This window comes from Australozyma saopauloensis, chromosome 6, assembly GCF_035610405.1.
Source record: "Australozyma saopauloensis chromosome 6, complete sequence".
Classification (NCBI taxonomy): domain Eukaryota; kingdom Fungi; phylum Ascomycota; class Pichiomycetes; order Serinales; family Metschnikowiaceae; genus Australozyma; species Australozyma saopauloensis.
In genome coordinates, this window is record NC_086136.1 from 806,576 (window position 1) to 824,603 (window position 18,028).

General features: G+C 41.7%; 10 protein-coding genes and 1 non-coding gene across 11 annotated transcripts; 5 read left to right on the forward strand and 6 right to left on the reverse strand.

Moving 5' to 3' along the window:
• Positions 1 to 242: 242 nt before the first annotated feature.
• On the reverse strand, positions 243 to 728 carry PUMCH_004931 (uncharacterized protein; the record flags this gene model as incomplete). The annotated part of the gene is made up of 1 exon (XM_063023847.1): positions 243 to 728. The coding sequence occupies one exon, from the start codon at positions 726 to 728 to the stop codon at positions 243 to 245; it is 486 nt and encodes a 161-aa protein (XP_062879917.1).
• A 223-nt stretch (positions 729 to 951) lies between these two features.
• On the reverse strand, positions 952 to 2,415 carry PUMCH_004932 (uncharacterized protein; the record flags this gene model as incomplete). Its single annotated transcript, XM_063023848.1, has 1 exon — positions 952 to 2,415. The coding sequence occupies one exon, from the start codon at positions 2,413 to 2,415 to the stop codon at positions 952 to 954; it is 1,464 nt and encodes a 487-aa protein (XP_062879918.1).
• Positions 2,416 to 4,958: 2,543 nt separating this feature from the next.
• Positions 4,959 to 5,648, forward strand: PUMCH_004933 (uncharacterized protein; the record flags this gene model as incomplete). The annotated part of the gene is made up of 1 exon (XM_063023849.1): positions 4,959 to 5,648. The coding sequence occupies one exon, from the start codon at positions 4,959 to 4,961 to the stop codon at positions 5,646 to 5,648; it is 690 nt and encodes a 229-aa protein (XP_062879919.1).
• Positions 5,649 to 5,943: 295 nt separating this feature from the next.
• PUMCH_004934 (uncharacterized protein) lies at positions 5,944 to 7,383 on the forward strand (the record flags this gene model as incomplete). The annotated part of the gene is made up of 1 exon (XM_063023850.1): positions 5,944 to 7,383. The coding sequence occupies one exon, from the start codon at positions 5,944 to 5,946 to the stop codon at positions 7,381 to 7,383; it is 1,440 nt and encodes a 479-aa protein (XP_062879920.1).
• Positions 7,384 to 7,530: 147 nt separating this feature from the next.
• On the forward strand, positions 7,531 to 8,028 carry PUMCH_004935 (uncharacterized protein; the record flags this gene model as incomplete). Its single annotated transcript, XM_063023851.1, has 1 exon — positions 7,531 to 8,028. One exon carries the CDS (start codon positions 7,531 to 7,533, stop codon positions 8,026 to 8,028), a length of 498 nt encoding a protein of 165 aa, XP_062879921.1.
• An 892-nt stretch (positions 8,029 to 8,920) lies between these two features.
• PUMCH_004936 (uncharacterized protein) lies at positions 8,921 to 9,562 on the reverse strand (the record flags this gene model as incomplete). The annotated part of the gene is made up of 1 exon (XM_063023852.1): positions 8,921 to 9,562. The coding sequence occupies one exon, from the start codon at positions 9,560 to 9,562 to the stop codon at positions 8,921 to 8,923; it is 642 nt and encodes a 213-aa protein (XP_062879922.1).
• A 461-nt stretch (positions 9,563 to 10,023) lies between these two features.
• On the reverse strand, positions 10,024 to 11,994 carry PUMCH_004937 (uncharacterized protein; the record flags this gene model as incomplete). The annotated part of the gene is made up of 1 exon (XM_063023853.1): positions 10,024 to 11,994. One exon carries the CDS (start codon positions 11,992 to 11,994, stop codon positions 10,024 to 10,026), a length of 1,971 nt encoding a protein of 656 aa, XP_062879923.1.
• A 184-nt stretch (positions 11,995 to 12,178) lies between these two features.
• PUMCH_004938 (uncharacterized protein) lies at positions 12,179 to 14,083 on the reverse strand (the record flags this gene model as incomplete). The annotated part of the gene is made up of 1 exon (XM_063023854.1): positions 12,179 to 14,083. The coding sequence occupies one exon, from the start codon at positions 14,081 to 14,083 to the stop codon at positions 12,179 to 12,181; it is 1,905 nt and encodes a 634-aa protein (XP_062879924.1).
• A 312-nt stretch (positions 14,084 to 14,395) lies between these two features.
• Positions 14,396 to 14,938, reverse strand: PUMCH_004939 (uncharacterized protein; the record flags this gene model as incomplete). Its single annotated transcript, XM_063023855.1, has 1 exon — positions 14,396 to 14,938. The coding sequence occupies one exon, from the start codon at positions 14,936 to 14,938 to the stop codon at positions 14,396 to 14,398; it is 543 nt and encodes a 180-aa protein (XP_062879925.1).
• Positions 14,939 to 15,832: 894 nt separating this feature from the next.
• PUMCH_004940 (uncharacterized protein) lies at positions 15,833 to 17,221 on the forward strand (the record flags this gene model as incomplete). Its single annotated transcript, XM_063023856.1, has 1 exon — positions 15,833 to 17,221. One exon carries the CDS (start codon positions 15,833 to 15,835, stop codon positions 17,219 to 17,221), a length of 1,389 nt encoding a protein of 462 aa, XP_062879926.1.
• A 269-nt stretch (positions 17,222 to 17,490) lies between these two features.
• On the forward strand, positions 17,491 to 17,572 carry PUMCH_004941. Its single transcript has one exon. It is a non-coding gene; the product is annotated as a tRNA-Leu (tRNA).
• Positions 17,573 to 18,028: the final 456 nt, after the last annotated feature.

Here is an 18,028-nt window from a genome sequence, read left to right on the forward strand (position 1 = left end):
TAAAACATAGCGAAGCTACATGGCTGTATTTAGGCTTATTACTGGTCTCTTCGATATAATCCACATCGAATTTGAGTCGTGCATACCTAGCCAGGCATAATTCAAACCAATCTTGAGGCAATGGGACGATCTATTCCTAATTTTTTACGACTGAACCAATACTTAGCTTGGTCTAGATACAGCTTTACTCATCATTTTAATGGTCCTGCCGCAAAGGTCCTATTTAAGCGCAAACAACAGGATCATTCGTCACGAGTCAATTTGTTTATGCTTTCCTCATGCTCTGGAAATTTCTCCAAGAGTTCTGCTCTTGAGAACGATCTGAACTCACGGAAGTCGAAACCTGGCGAAACCATGCAACTCACCAAAGCCCACTCCTTTTCCACGGATGAGGCAAAAATGACCCCGCTAGGCACTTCAAACTGAAGCACTTCTCCGTTTTTCACATCCCTCCCTAGTTTTACCTCCTTATAATCTCCATTGGGGAAGATACAATGGACAGTTAATGTCTGTCCATCATGATAATACCATACTTCATCCGACTTGATCTGATGATAAAAAGAAGGGTGCTTTTCAACGAGCAAAAAATGTATATTTGTGAATAGCGGAACGTCGAGTCCAGTAGCGGACTTTGTGACTTGGGAAGATCTTCCAGTTTCCTTGAAATACCCACCGTCGGGATGCGGCAAGAGATCAAGAATAGAAACGTATTCCAGTAGTGATGTCATTGAGTGCTTAGATGGTTTCCGAGTCTTAAAAATGATCTATTTGACTTTGGTAAACCAACTATAGCTTCATTACCTGCAGTGCTCTCAAATCAAGGCAACAGAGAAGTGATTGTCAAAAACTACACTAAATATATAATTTTAAGTCCATACAACACATTGTATTTCGCTAAAATTTGCAAGCTTATGCAATTCACCCATATGATTAAACTAAAAATGTTCTTCGCTAGTGACTAAGGAGTCGTGAGAGTCGCTGGCGCAGACTTGTGACAGGACTCAATTCTTCGTTTCGTCTGGTTTTTGACACAGATCTCGACCGGGAGCTCGAGCGAGAAGAGCCACGGCTCTCTACTGAGAACAACCCATCTTTCGAACGACCACGGCTTTCCAGTGGTACGAGCTCAGACATGTTGTTAACCGAAGAGCTTCTGGACATCGATGGACTCAAACCACCAAACCTGTGCTTCTTTTTCTTCTCATAAGTGTGAGAAATGTCAATGTTTGCGAGCCAATCCCGAAAATAGTTCTCTGACTCAATAGGTACTTCCAATGTCTCTCGTATCTCATAAAAGGGTTTGACCACAATTACGGGCACCAAAGCGTACTGTAAGAAGTACTCGGACACTGTTGCCTTGGAAAATATAGACTTGTGCCCATGGTGAAATAGCGAAGACAGTTTATGGCCCAGTAGAGGAGGTGTCGGAGATGGGTGTCTATGATGCAGCATGCTTAAAAGATGATCGGAACTTTCTGTGGGTACTAAAGGAGTCTGTCCATATTGATGGGTTCCCACAATCATCATCGCAGGCTTGTACTCGGCGATAGCCAGTTTAAGAAGCTTTTGAGGATTACCAATGACGATTTCATATACCAACGAGATTCTGCGTCCATGCGTATTGAGTTTTTTCAATTTCTCTAGGACCATGTCTGCAAGCGCTGGGTCAACCTGTTTGTATGTCTTTTCATCAAGAACTTGGAGCACGACTAAAGTATCACCGTGAATGAGAAGCTCTAAAAACGCCCAAGCGACCGCTTTCAAAGACTCCGGGTCATTGCTGAAACCCACTAGTATCGTTTTATTGTTTCTGCGAAATTTGAACTCCGGATGTTTGACTTTCAAAGTGATAGAGGAATGGTGATCATCGCACAAAGTATCAAATGACACCTGTCTTTCAAACAGTGTGCTGCATGGATACACAGGATTGTTGGAACCATGAGGAGTGAGTCGAGGCGATAATGCTCCATCGATCGAGGGTGGCGCAGGCGAGCGTGCCATCGACGCTAATGAAGTGAACGAAGCCACTTTCTCAACTACCACTTTGTCATCGGCATCATAATCGTCATAGTACATTCTTCCCAAGAGATCCAGTGAATTGTTCTCCGATTTGTACAAGTCCACCGAATCGTCCGAGAAGTGATAGAGTAAGGCGTTATGATTCGTGTTTTCAAGTGTTTCGGACTCGTTTTCTTCCAAAGCTCCTGACGGAACAGCTCTCTCCTTTGCATACTTCTTCTTCTCGACAACAGCGTCCTCGGTGTCCTCTGTGGCTGTGGCTGTATCCTTATCTGTGACCATGTTTTTCAGATCCTTATCGGCAACACCATTGTCCGAAACCTTCTTCGGGGATTTTGAGTTGGCCGAACTGGCAAGGGAACTTGGCTCTTTTGTCTTATGAGAAAACCAGCCCATCTTTACAATTTGAACAGATCAACAGTGGTTCGTCAGTTTCTTTGAGGCACGGCTGTAATGCCCACAACGCTCGATCTCGACGCAAATGTCTATTGACGATTTTGCGAATGTAAGAATAGTACAAGATCAATTATTCTGCATTCAGGAATAATTTAATAGAGGGGTTTGTCTTCGCAGAAGTGAAAGTGTGGCAATCTAGCAGTAATTTATTAATTCAGGAGAATGTCCATCGTCGGAGTGTACAGAGGCCGATCCCGGACCGCTCTCAAAGATTTGAGTAAATAGACAGGGTGGTGCTATACTCCTTGCGTATAGATGTTACAGAGTTATTTTTGAGTGACACAAAATAACAATTGAATATTGACTTAAGTTTGATGAAAGCTCTTGAGATTGGTATTTGCATTGGCAAAATGTAAGATTGATTTCAGAACGCTTATATGTATAGTCAAGTAGTGGATGATAGTTCAAACGTACATCTCTTTATTAGATCAACAGTAAAATTGGTTTTCATTGTAGTTTTTTTGAGTCAGAGTGTGATGGTGATGAACTGTGCTAGCAAATTGGAATGACTGAACATAATCGCCTGTTTCGCTTGGGGTTGTTCAGAAGCATTGAGAGATACAGTGCTCATACAGAATATATTTGTCGAGAGCTTGGAAAGCTTTCCAAATTGCGCTGAACAGCCATCGACTGCGCTGTAAGCACATCGAAGCGTGAGAAGAAGGGGCTGATGTAACCTCAATTCTAGCTGATCGACAGCAATCAACATAGTAAGTCATAATTAATCCAGTGGCTGTGAGTCTATTTACAGGATTTGGAAAGCAACAGCTGGATGAGGCGTGTGCTTACTCACTCTTGAACGTTTTCAATGTATCTACCATTGTCAACACCCGAGTTATGCTCAACAATACCCCACAAGCGATCCATTTTCATGCCGCCAATATTATCTGTTAAAAAGAACTTATTATTGACCCCGTCACCTTTATCTTCCCACGTAGCATATGGACGGAACAACGATTGTCCGCCAGAGAGCCTCAATGTTGGATTATTCAGAACAGTCAAAAGTGTATTGTAGGTTTTGGTTCCCATTGAATTTAACTTTTCTATCACCAACTGTTCCTTTTTTGTCAAGGTTTCCAAGTCCTGGGGCTGATCCTTGTCGTACAATCTAAAGACACGAGTTACATAATCTTTTAATTTGTAGTTCACGGCGACTGCTGGCGCAAATGTTGCCGCAAGTAATCCAGCTGCATAAATATCTTCGAATTGAACCAGCTCGAACAATAGTTTCGATCCGTAAGCACCTGCGAGAGCAAAGCCTAGGGTCATTCTCTTAAGTAGCGAAACATACCGCGTACTTGGTGCCTCATAGATTGGTTCGTACGAGAGACGATAGTTGGCAGGTAGAGCCTCTTTGAAGAGACCGTGTTTGACATAAACTCTGTCCGTGTAGAGAGTTGGAGACCATGGGTTGTTTTCAGTGGCGATTCCACCTGTGTCTACAGTAGCATCTTTAGTGGTATATGAGGTGTTAAATCTGACCAAGGATCTCTTAGAGATGTGAAAAGACCTTGTGAGTCGGATTGAAGTAGACATTAGAGTGGTGAAGAGTGCAAATTAGTGAGAAGTGTGGAGACCAAAGTCGTTTTGATAAAAGTAACAAGAGATTGAAAAAAATGGAAAATAATAGCAAAAGATCAATAAAAGGAAGAGGTTTGCCAATTTAGATTTAGATTCTCATATACTTGGCTGTAGAGTTTGACTGTGTTAATGAAATTGGCTGGGAGTCACTAAACACTCGGTATGAACAAATGGCATTGAATCTCATATACAAGTTTGCTTTTAGTATTGAAATGGACTACTACTGTATATCTCGGCGCTTTGAACCATCGGCCCAGAGCCATCTGATCATTCAGGTGGGATGAAGTATCACAGACGATGATTGACCACTCATTTGAAGGAAAGGAATAAAATTTGTACAATGAATCAATAAATACGTTTGAAAATGGCATTTATCTGAAACAATAAGTCTTATAGGCCTACGTATCGTAGCAACGGCTCATTTGATAGCACAAGTACTTGAAGATTGATTTGAACAACTCATTAATATGCAATGATTTGGCTGGAAATTAACCACTTGAGTTATCATACCTGATCAAATCACAAACACTTGTGAATAGAGTATATCATCCTCGATAGTTCCAAATGATTAAGATAAGCTACGAAAGAGGCCTCGATGTCAACCCAAGACCACCGAGTTTTGAACCTCTTTTAACAGAGCGTCTAAGACTCCACTTCATGAAGTCATGACACACATCCTTGTTTCGTTTTTGAACTATGAGAAGGCGACCCACGTTTTGTTCACTCAAATAAAACGAATCAATTATCCTCCTCCATTGAAGGGTGACTCCGAGCAAAAATTATTTTTTCCCATTTATTTTTATAAGACTTGATTGCTCTTACATCTTTGGGTTTCCTCGACTTTTATTATCTCTCATGATCTTATCAGCAATCTAACCCCTTACTACTCCGCACAAAACACAATGGGACGCACAGCAGGTAATGCGGCTAGCGGCTTGATCAATGCTGCTGCTCTTGGATTTGGAGGTTATGGTTTATACTACACCATCAAATACATCGAACTTCCTCCATATTTGGCCACCGCTGGTAGATGGCAGTTTCTCACAAACCTCTCTCTTGTGATCTCACTTGTGGTTTTCGCCTTGGGTGCCGTTGCTCATGCTGTCAAATCCACTCAATTGTTTCAGATTAAAAATGCCTTGCATCCGGTGGCTTTAGTTCTCGAGCTCGTGGTGACATTAGTTTATTGGCCTTTGAGAATTGTGTTCATTCGGCTTCTCGTGAGCGATCCGAGCCGAAAATTCATACCAATGTTCGTCGATATATGTCTCCACTTGGTTCCTGGGGTAGCACTAGTGATTGATTTTTTCTGCTTCATGCCTCGTTTGACGGTTAACAATCGAGACTCCTTTGGTGTGTGTATGCTCCTTACATTTATGTATTGGGCATGGCTCAAGCGTTTGATTGATGTCGAGGGAGGAGGACAGTATCCTTACAATTTCCTTAATGTTGATGCAGAACTGACTAGGGTGATCATATTTGTTATTGTCGGAGTAACCGGGTATGGAGCTTTTCTTCTCTTGCGTCGCCTATACGACGTTTTGGTGGAGGCCGAGGCTGAGGAGTACGCTGGGTCTAAAAAAGAAGACTAGATTCCCTTACCGAGCTATCAATTGGCTAGATCTGTACAACTAGGTAAAAATTGTATTTTTTGACGAGAGTTTTTCTTATCTATGTTCGGGCTCCTTTCGTCCCATGGCTAATTGTTTAAACAAAGTGCAAGTAAAGCAATTAAAAGGGCTCAAATAATTTTTAAAAAGAGTTTCCTATAGTATGTCATGTGTATCTTATCGCTTATATATTTGCGGTCATCTCCTTATTATCAATAATTTCTGCGCTCCCCACTATCTCCACTTTCTCATTCTCCACAGGCTCGATTAACCAGCCATGCTTCTTTCCATTTGGACTACCCTTTTGGTGGCCGTCAGTGGAATTCAGATCCCGTTCACGTTGGATACTGGTGACACTGACTATGTCAAGCCCCACTATTCCCTTGTCGATGAGGCGCTCCACCCCATTGACCTCAGTCAGTATGCTGATGAGATTGTGCTACGAGCACGCAAAACGCCCGAATTGCTTCGCTTTTTGAGAAACGAAAACTTCACCATTTGGGCAAACAATGCTGTTGAAAGCACAATTGACTTTCAGCTCCCAGCTCTTGCTGCTAGCCACGTTCTTCTGCGATTTGCTCTTTCCGATGCCAGGGTCATTATCAAAGACTTGGCTCAGGCAGTGTTCGAGCTGTACCCAGAAGAATACTCCGGTAAACAATTTGGTGAGTATTCTGCAGAATCTGCGCAATCGTTCGAAGACTATGCTGCTCTCTTGTTTGAAACGCTATCCAAAAAGGAGGCTGTAGCTGCAGCCACAGACATGTTTTTCAAGCTGTACCGGTCACTCGATACCATTAACATGTGGCTTGATATGCTTGCCCAGACATATCCGGAGATAATGCTTCTCGAGAATATCGGTCAGACATTCGAGGATAGACCATTGAGATTAGTTCATATATCGGTTCCTTCTCCTGATTATCCCGAGGAGAAGAAGCGTACCGTGGTGGTCACTGGTGGAGTTCACGCCCGTGAATGGATCTCGGTCTCAACTGTCTTGTATAACATTTACGAGATGCTCAACCACTACGAGAATCCAGACCTTGTTGATGAATTAGCCCGTTTGAACTTTTTATTTATCCCCACACTCAATCCAGATGGTTACGAATACACTTGGTCCACCGATCGTTTGTGGAGGAAGAACAGACAGCAGGTTTCAGAAGACGAACAACACCCATGTAAGGGTATTGATATCGATCACTCCTTTGACTTTCACTGGACTGAATCATCCGACTCCATTTGCGGCGAGGATTACGCTGGCAGCAAACCTTTCGAGGCTTATGAGCTGAGAATGTGGAATGATTATCTCAACAAGACCAATATCAACCATACTATATGGGGATACGTCGACCTTCATTCTTACTCGCAAGAGATCTTATATCCCTATGCTTATTCATGTGACCAGTCGCCTCGTGATGAAGAAAACTTGATCGAGTTAGCGTATGGCATCAATAAGGCGATTCGCCTCACCTCCGGGAAGTTTTACACTGTCCTTCCTGCTTGTATCGACAGAGACTCCGACTTACTTCCTGACATGGGCTCTGGCTCTGCATTAGATTACATGTATCATCATCGTTCATATTGGGCATATCAATTGAAGCTCAGAGACACAGGTGCTCATGGCTTTTTGCTTCCTGATAAGTACATTCAGGCCGTTGGTGAGGAGATTTCGGCGGGTTTGAAATATTTCTGCAGATTCATTCTCGATAATGAGTAAAACAAAATCGGTTTTACTAATCCTCGCTGAATTTTATCTGTGTTGCAGTTTTAGGACAATTTTTCAATTCCCATTTCTTCGTTCCTGCACTCAATAACTCTCTCGAAATTGATAACACTTTACATCAGAGACGAAACACTCAATCAAATGCGTGTGGTGATTCAAAAAGTCAAGAGGGCCTCTGTCACTGTTGAGAACAATGTTGTCTCTTCAATTGGACGTGGCTTGATGATTCTCGTTGGTATTTCCACTTCCGACACCACGGACGATGTTTCGCGGTTAGTGAAGAAAGTAGCTTCACTACGGCTATTTGAAGACATGTCAAATCCTCCACCAGATCAGTCTAAGTGGTATGGAAAGCCATGGAGCCTAAGTTTGGCCCAGGATAGAGATCTCAGTGTTCTCTCGGTATCGCAATTCACCTTGTATGGTACAATCAAAAAAGGTACGAAGCCCGATTTTCATAAAGCTGCAAAGGGACCAGATGCTGTGAAACTTTACGAAGAATTCTTGAGCCAGCTCAGGAAGGAATTAGGAGACGACAACAGAGTCAAGGATGGGCAGTTTGGAGCAATGATGGATGTCGATTTGGTGAACGAGGGACCCGTTACCATTGTATGGGATACGAGCGATATCGGTTTCTAGGAATGATGAAAGAGTTGTTTGTGTTAGATTTGTATTGGAAGGAAATCTTTGATAGTAATGTCACGTTAAAAATATGTTTAGATCGGACATGTAGTTCAGATGCAGCATTCGAGAATTAATCAAGAAACAGGGTTGGGATGATAAATCTAATGTTGTGGAGAATCGATGCTTCTTATATAGGGATGTACAGAGTGTATTGGTAACACCAATTTTAAAGCCGGACGCTCCTGAGAAGATAATTTAGGGTTTGTCCACGATTTGTTAGCCTCTGTCATTACAGTTTGTCGTATTAACTTGCAATTTTTCAAGTTTGATCGAATTAATTTTTAAGTCTTGATATATTATCACAATGCTCAATTTTGTTTAAAATTGTAAAACCCAAAGACACAGGCTACTTTGGCAGACATGAAGGATTAATTTTTCACTTGCTGGCGTTCCGAAATAACATTGAAATCAAGGACGACTGCAACTTTTGAATTTTTGACACTCCTGATGCATTGGGCTTTGCATAGTTGTATATTCAGCAGATTCACCACTTGATCATGTTATGAAAATTTGATGTAAATTAACTCAATACATACAACTTTTCGAAAAAATTCAAGTTAAAGTCGTTTCGTTGCATATTTACGGGATAGACTATCAATTCGTAGACTATCAGCAAGGTTTTCCAGACAACAGTTGCAGATATGCTTGCGCAGCAACAGTCAGTAATCTATGTAGTCAAGAATCACCGTTCAACAATGTTAAGTGCTAAAAACAGTGATTCATTGCATTGCACGTGAGGAACGTGCTGGTAGTACTGTTGGACTCTCCAAGATTTCAACTACATCAGCAGGCAATTTTACAAATGGTTGTCTGTTATATGTACAGCTACTAAAATTTTGATGCCCCTTTAAACGATCTTTTGCTTGACAAAGAAGCCCTTCAAGTGCCTCATTTGATAAGCGCAAGTGCCAACCAATACGATCAATTGAATAATACTCCACCAAACAACACGCGAGTTGGTACTCTCACTCTGGTTACGGAAAAGAGCTTCTCTGTCCCGAATGCTCTCTTGTTCCAGGTGAATCTCTTGCAACTTTCTGTTCAAGTTTTGGATTTGCAAAGTCAAACCATCGACATTCTTGCTGGACTTCGAGTCAACGTAGTCCGAAGCAGCGCCAGTAGCAATGTCGAAGAAAATTCTGTGCTTTTTGCCATGGGTACCGTCAGTGTAAAGAGGAGTCAAACAGAAGCGGTGCTCACCAGCGTCGTGAGAGTTGAACACAAAGTCACCGTCAGGCTTGGAGTTTTGGTCGACCACACGATGGTCATTGTGGAAGGTCTCATCAACAGTGATTTTCACCTTCAAACGGTCGTTCTTGAAGTAGTCTCCAATTCTGTCGTCGAACTCGTAGGCATCAATCTTTCCAACCACCAAAGAGTCAGCTTGCAAATCCTCGTAAAAACATCTTTGCTCTCCAGTCTGAAGGTAGAAGTGCAAGGCTTGCACAGTTGCCAACCATGTGAAAAAGGCGACGATGACCAACTTCATTGTTATGTAGGTGTGTGCTGATAAAAAAAGACTTGGGTGTAGCAGGAGCGCGTTTATAGTGGGGACGTGGAGACTGGGAATTGGGCGGACCAAATATCATTGCCAGTATCTACCGAAATTTGAAACAGTTAAAGGCAATCTTATACAAAAATTTGCGGCCTCTTTTTTTTTTAAACTGTACCGGTGGGGAATCTAATTAGTCTTTCAACGTGTCTTCCAGGGAATGTCAATTAGATAACCGAATAAGGAACCTATGCAATTGTGAAATAAGCAAGCGGCTGATTGAGTAACTTTCTTACATTTTATTGCATCTGATACTTTGATTTGTATCATTTAGATGAGCAGGACGTGTCCTTCGTCTTCACTTGTGTTCATGTTTCGGTATAATATACAAATATAAAATGGCTTTATTTTCCTTCCCGAGTGGTTTCTGACACCACAATTATGTATCTTGATTCGATTTACTTTTTCTGTTTGAGTTTCGAGACCAATGTCTTCAATTCAGCTCCCAGCTTCTCCGAAGCCTTCATTTTTTTGTGCTTGGGCTTGGCTCCATCAGACTTACGCAGTCTCTTGCTTCTCTCTTTCAAAATCTCTTTCATAGCATTGGTCTTCTTGAATTCACTGCTTGTTGGGTCTATAGCGAACTCATGACTCTCGAAGGCTTCCTTGAAACGGTCGTCTGTGACATCTGGCTTGAAGTCATCTTGAACAAGATCTTCGTCATAGTTCTTCTTACCCTTCTTCTTACCCTTCTTTTTCTCAGCCTTAACAACGTCTCTCATACTGAAATGGTCTTCATTGGTCTGAGTGTCATCTTCGTTCATCATGAGCAACTCTAACTCGGCTTGACCCTTGGAGTCGCGACGAGTCTTCTTCTTGTCATGCTTCTTGCCCTTCTTGCTTGCGTCCTTCTTCAGACCTGTAGCATCTTGATCATCTTCATCATTCTTAGCTTTGAACTTCTCCATTCTTTTCTCTCTACGTTCTTTCTCCTTTCTCTTGTAAGCCTCAATTGTGGTCTCTTCCTTAGCTTCAGGCTCTTCTGGGGCTTCCTCATTAAGTCCTGGGTTGAATGTGATTTCCATGTCAACATCATCCTCTTCCTCTTGAGCATTGCCATTGTCAAAAGAGAATTTTCCGCCTAATAGGCTCTTGTATTTGTCTTTTGCCAAAGAATCCTCAGCCTCACTTTCGTCACTGTCTGAGGCGAGGTATGCCTTGAAATCCATGTCATCGATTTCTTTCTGTGAAAACAGTCTAGTCGACAAAGTCAATCTCTCCTTTGGAGTCTCATCCCACGTCAATTTCACCTTAGAATGTTGCAAAGCATCAGTGACAAAGGTTGAGTCCGGACGGTACGAAGAAGGAATTTTTGTACAGACCTCCTTGGCATCTTCCTCATCGAACTCCATCTCAGCAGGAACATACCTCAAGTCGAATATGTTTGCAGTCGATTCATACTCAGAGCCATCACAGTTCTCATAAATGTTTTTGGCTGTAGCTATACTGTCACATCTGACAACTGCGTAGTAATATCTCAATCTTTGGAGTTGATATCTACGCAAGGCTTTTGAATCGTAGTCCTCTTCACCATTGTCCTCCTGGTAAAGCTTTCTGGCTGCTTTTTCTAAGTCTTCTTTGTTTGTTAAGTCAAGATCAAGATCATCATCAGAATCAGATTCCTCGGCCTTTTTCTTCTTGCTCCTGAACAATTCTTTGGGAGGACCCTCCACTTCCTCTTTTTGCATTTGCTCCTTACCGAATTCTGAGGGATAAATTGTCACCGACTTGATGTTTCCACCCTTTGGAACGAAGGAAGCAAATGTAGACATCAAGTCGACTGCCCGAACATTCTCCCAATCTAGGTTAACAACTGCGAAGGTGGCCGAAGGGTCACCTTCCTCTGGCTTTTCTTCTTCAAGCTCAATTTCCTCGGACTCAGCCTCGGAGTCGGAGTCCAGATCTGAGTCCTCCGAGCTCAGCTCAGATTGTAAACCTTCTCCTCTTGCTCTGTCAATAAAGACCTCGGCACTCAGCTCGTCTTCACTCTCCGATTCAACATGAGGAGCTTTTGCAACTTCGAGCTGTCCTTGCTTTGCACTTTCTTCACCCTCATCACTTGACTCGCCCTCAGTCTCTGATTGAGAGGCATCTTCAGAGTCCTCGTTTTCCTCAACTTCCGGCTTTTCCTCTTCGAAATATTTATCGAAATCAGAATCTTCATTCTTCGTTATTTTTCTACCATATCTATCAACTTTGGCTTTTTTGCCGGTTGCGGATGCGTTAAGTTTTCTGATTTCCTCTTTTGAAAAACGCTCATCGACCTTGACTTTGTTCTTTTTCAAACTGGGAAGATTGAATCTGGGATCAAAACTGGCAGATTTGAATCTATCATCGGCAGACAAGCCCTTTGGGGTTTTCTTACCCATGTTTGCTAGTGTTCACAATTGAGTTTCAAGCACCAAGGTAAGTTAATGTGTGTGAGATGCTCTTCCTACGATGCGGTAGTGCATATACATACAACATACCGGAGGTTGGCTGCAAAATGAAACTAAGACCAAATGGAAAGATGATAATGAATATGCCTGATAGTTTGTATAAAATATGTCACAATTACATAGAACCACCACCTGCATGATTTCCAACCAATCCTGCCATTTCGAGAAAAGCGCGGTCTTCTCCTAGGTTTCTTATATTGACGCTTTGTCTTGCCAACGCTTGCTTCTCCTCCCATTCCCATTGTTTCTTTTGTTCCTCCAACTCTTTCATCAGTCCAACACCCCAAACCTCTAAGTCAGTGATTGTGAAACGGTCTTCATAGTCTTGAGATGCGATAGTTGCATCCTTTGAAGTGTTGAAGAACTGAGATGCACTAGAGGAGGAGCCAGGAAGATGCCGGAATATTGCGAACTCCAAATTAGCTTCTATGGTGAATGAAATCGATCCAGGGAGATATTTGCGGCTCGTATTTTTGTTAATTGGCTGCTCGTTCCCAAAACCGAGTCCCATACCTAAGTTGTTGAAGTAAACCAGCTTTCCCCCGAGCACCAGAGATTTTCTTGATGTAAAGACATCAAGCCGCGGTTGCAATGAAATAATTGTAGTGCTCTCATCTCCGAAATTGCTCTTGTTTGAATTAACCCAGGGATGATTAAGGTATACAGCGTAAGTAATGGTATCATTCGAAGCCTGCCAATCACGGTGTCGATTTTCATTTGATCTGAAATAGCGCGGGTACTCCAAATCAAATGTCTGATACCTGCGATTTGTCTCCATTGTCTTCTGCTTGATGCGCTTGCCCGAGACCAAAAGAAGTGTAGCTGCTTGCCATTTGAAAATCTTCAGCTCAAGCGAACGAATGGAAAAGCCACTCTTTGATCCACTATACAATTCGATAAGGTTCTCTGATGAAATTTCAGCACCCACCTCTTGAGTTGAAAGTGCCATAGCAATAGTTGATATTGTCGAGTACTTCGTTAGTCTAGTCTCGGCAAATAGAGATTTTGCAGTTGTGACTTTTTTTGATTTGCTTTCGACAAATTGCATGCCCCTCTCGTTTTCCGAAGTTTCACTGACCAGCAGCAAGAGTCCGAACTTGACCAATAACAGCATGGTCCTCACCATAAAAGCTGGCAAGCCCACTCCCTCGCTACATCTCAATTGTTCAAGGTATACCGACTTGGACTTCAAGTTACGATCGTTGATGGTGGGATCAATGGCCCTCAAGACAGGTAATGCACTTTGTAGATACAGGTCCCACTGCTGTATTTTCTCAACAAGTTCTTTACGCATTAGATGGTGCGCTTTTGGCGTCAATGAGCTGAAGAGAAGAAAGAACGCTACCAAATGCAAAAGCTCCGATGCAGCTAATGACAACGACTGGACATCGAGGTCATCTAAGTTGTTCAATGACTCAAATGTTCGCCATCGAATTCTTTTGCTTAGAATAGCAGGGTCCAGATTGTCTCCTTCATGTTCAGACAGTGCTTTCAAGACGTCTACTGAGTAAGACATCTGCGGTTGAGAATTTTTCTCAATCATTTCAGTCAGACCCACCGCTAAAGACACAAACAATAAGGTAAAAACATCACTTTGGGGCCATATCTTGCTCAATTTTCCTGAAAATATAGCAGCAGCCATGGCGACTCCTTTCAGATCTAGGTTTTTGTCTCCAAGCATACTCATGCTGTCGTTTAGAAACGGTAGCTGACTCAAAACCACGAAAGAGTCGTGAATAGATTGAAAAACATTATAGAATGAACCCCGATTCGATGAAAAGTCCTCTTTAGCAAATTCGTCTCGACTCAATCCTAACAAGCATAATCTCTCCAAATATCCCGTAGATATGAAACCTTTGCCATCAGTATCATATTTAAGCAACCTCTCTGATAGAATCGCTAGTTCATCCGGTCCTAGGAGCTGCGTGAGCCTGAGTTGAAACAAGAAGTGCAATTCCAGTTTCAGATGATCTTCTTGTACATGATCAGTTTCTTTGTGAGAGCTAGTCGCTTGTCCCATTGTGGCTCTCAGGTAGTCCGAGTCTTATCGTGGGGTAGCTTCTATGCAACACGTTGGATAAATGAAATGAAATACGATTGTGAAGAGAATACAAGAAGGCAAAAAAAAAATACAATCAGTATAATGAAACAAAAATTTATCGAAATTAGTGAATTTGTAGAGACTTGTATCATGCGACTGATTAGAAATAAGAGGAGTTGCTCGATGTATCAATGTGTCGAGAATGAGATTCTGCGGTCACCGGTTAAAAACATTCTATTCCAGTATGGCAAATGAATCAGCTTTTGCGGGGAAAGACCGTATAGTATGTACTTAAAGAAGGTGTTCGTCGAGAAAGTGTTTTGACCGCACTTCCAATCCATATATGAATCTTTTTAAATTTCCCAAAACGGTTGATGGATAGTTTGCCTCCTCGCTGATGGAGTCGGTTCTGTAATTCTTCTTGTTTTGAGCAGCTTGAAATAGAAGCTGCTTTGTGAATGAGAGGAAAACGAAGCAGAAGTATATGCGCAAGGCCGTTGTAATAAGAGTTCCACTCACCGTCAAAAATAACTCTCTTGAAGGGGATGCTGATTGAGAAAGGTCCGCAGAGGCTCTGCGCAAGACATTGACCGCATTTGCAGCGATCGTGTTTGCAGTGCCGCTGGCAGAACCAGAATCGTTCTCACTAAACCAAAACTGGACAAAATATATGGTATATAGAAGGCCAATGATGGTGTCAATGATGTAGATCGAGCACGCCAAGCAGGTTTTACGGATATTGGCGGGTTTTTCCATTAGATTGAGGAGGGCCGAAAGATAGAAGGGAAGCATGAAAACAGCAAGGAGATCATATAGCCATTGCCAAACATTCATTTCATGACCTGTTACTATGGATAAGATTCCATATGCTCCCCCAGCCTTGTTAAGAATGGCGAACAGAAGTATGAGCTCCACGCCAATATATAGGGGAATGACGTACAAAAATTTCTATTGTTAGTAAGGCTTTACTAGGACACACAGATAAGTGAGGCACATGGCTTAGATTCAGAGCTAGTTCTTTGTCTCTCTGAATGATGAAAGAAGGAGCCTTTGTTGCGTTTACCACCGACGACGATTAGACTTAGCAAGAAATGCTTTGATGCTTTCAATGGCACAATTCAATTTTCACATACTGAGGGAAGCCATAAGTCAAGTGCTTGATTAGACGACATCTTCGTTGTTGATTTAATAACAAGTTTTTGTTAATCAAATAGAATATGCAGTAGAGAGAAGGGTCTTAAGGCTAACCCCTTAAAACATCGGAAAAAGCTTTTTCATCTCAACAAGTGCATAGAAATCTTTGCTTTGAGAAAATTTGTGTGATGACTTGTGGAATTTTTTTTCGATTTCAGATCAAACATCGGCCTCAAGTGGGTATATCTCCAGACTTTAATCAAGCACTTGAGCCATTTTATAGCTGATTCTAATAAAAAACAGTTCTTAGTGGAGATTTGCTTCCGGCTTTCAGAAAGATTATATTCCATTGGGTATAACGCCCTCATGGCTATCAGCATGAGTCGACATACGAAACACAACCCGAGTAGATATCGATTAGTACCATTACCCTCTACATAAATCGATAGTTAATGTTAGAAAGTTTTTAGTTTTTCAATTTTGGTATTTTTTGTCGCATCATTTATTTAAAACTGATTTGACTTGAGGAGCCTCATCCATCGCTTCCCTGCATTGACTACCTCATCTCTGTTTCACATACACTTCAATAAATCGATGTCTGCTCAAGATCAACTGATTGAGCAACACTACGAATCAAATGACTCCGACTCCGACTTGGAGGTGAGTCTAAAAAATGCTACAATCAGCGAGAAAACAATCACGGACAGAGGCGAAATTGCTGAGAAGTATGCGAATGTCATAAATGTAGAGCCTCTCAAAAAAGGGCCCAAGACGACCAAAGATCGTGCTAATAGAGCCACTGTCGAGCAAGTTTTAGATCCTCGTACTATGGCGTTTTTGGGAAAAATCATCAATAAGGGAGTCATCTCTAGAATCAATGGCTGCATTTCAACAGGAAAAGAGGCTAACGTTTACCACGGTGACCATGAAGATGCACTGATATCAGACAGAGAATATGCCGTCAAAATTTACAAGACCTCAATCTTAGTCTTCAAAGATCGAGAGAGGTATGTTGATGGTGAGTTTAGGTTCAGAAATACCAAAAATCAAAGCAACCCAAGAAAAATGGTCAAAGTCTGGGCAGAAAAAGAATTTCGCAATCTCAAGAGACTATATACAAATGGAATCCCATGTCCTGAGCCTGTTGAGTTGCGATCTCATGTCTTAGTGATGGAGTATCTAACGAAAGGCAAAGGTCAACCGAGTCCGAAATTGAGAGATCATCCATTTAAAGATATCGATGAAATTGTACATTACTATCAGCAAATGTTGTTCTACATGAGACGAATGTATCAAACTTGTCGACTTGTACACGCTGATTTATCTGAGTACAACTCAATTGTACACAACGACAAGCTATACATCATTGACGTTTCCCAATCTGTCGAACCTGAGCACCCTATGGCTCTTGATTTCTTGCGCATGGATATCAAAAACGTGAACGACTTTTTTTCAAGAAAGAAGATTAACGTGTACCCCGAAAGACTATTATTCAAGTACATCACAGAATCTAATTTCAACTTGGGTTTGAGCGGTGATTCTGATCTGGAACTTGCCTCTTATCTCGAGCAACTACCTTTAAAAAGCGAACTCGACGACTCAAATATTGAGGATGAGGTTTTCAGATCATTACATTTGGTCCGCTCTTTGAATCATTTAGAAGAACGTGACTTTGAAAAGTTCTCCGAAGGTAAACTTGACACACTCACTAAATTAGTTCCCGAGGGTGAACAGGGAGAAGAGGTTGCTTCAGATGACTCTGATAGCGATGACGACGATGACTCAAGCGATGAAAGCAGCGAGGACGAGACTGAAGAGGTGAGAGAGAAACGAATCAAGGAGCTTAAAGGAAAAAAGCATGAAGACAAAGACGAAAAGAAGGCAAGGAAGGTCGCGGCCAAAGAGGCAAAGGCCGAAAAGAGATTAACGAAGATGAAAAAGCATGTGAAGAAAAAGCTCATCAACAAGAGAAAGACTACTTAGACAGATTGAGTTTCTGTTCAGTAAACTTGGGAATTACAGCGTCAAACAGATAACGCAGTTGTATAACAATCTAATAATTGAATAGGAGTTCAAAAAGATCATCCTATATCCTCCTAATTCTTCTATAAAATGTAGCTACATTCAAGATACCGAGCTGTTATTTACTAGGACCAACGTCTCTCCTCACTCATATTAAAAAGCAATGATTGATACTATCATTTTTCATCACATAAGTCATGACAACCCACCATTTTTAATTTTCTAATAGAGGCTCTGTGGCCGAGCGGTCTAAGGCGGCAGACTCAAGTTCTGTTATCGTAAGATGCGCGTGTTCGAATCACGCCGGAGTCAGATATCTACTTCCTCTATTTTCTTTTTTTTAATTTTCAACTCAATGTAGCACCTTTCTGAGTTACTTCTAAGACACAATGGATGTTTGTCTCAGGTTGTTTGGCTCACGTATGAAATTCTGAGCTCAAGAAGTAGACACATTTTCAAAAAAAGGAAAAAAGGAATAGTTTCGAATACTCAGGTCCTTGGAAGCGATAAATTCAGTGATGAATGTAGGTTCTCTTAGTGTGCCGAGCCAGTTCTATTATTCTTCTTGCAATGATTTGCGATTCAGATATTTTGTATCTCACGACACTGAATGCATGATTCGCCGATTCCGATTATAATGCGTAATTTATCATTTGACTTCAATTATCTTTCGATTTGAGAAGTCTTTGTCGATTCATCTCATTACACCTTGAATGGAGGGTTTGTACCAACAAAGTAGGGTTACAGACTGAAGTACATGTCCGCACA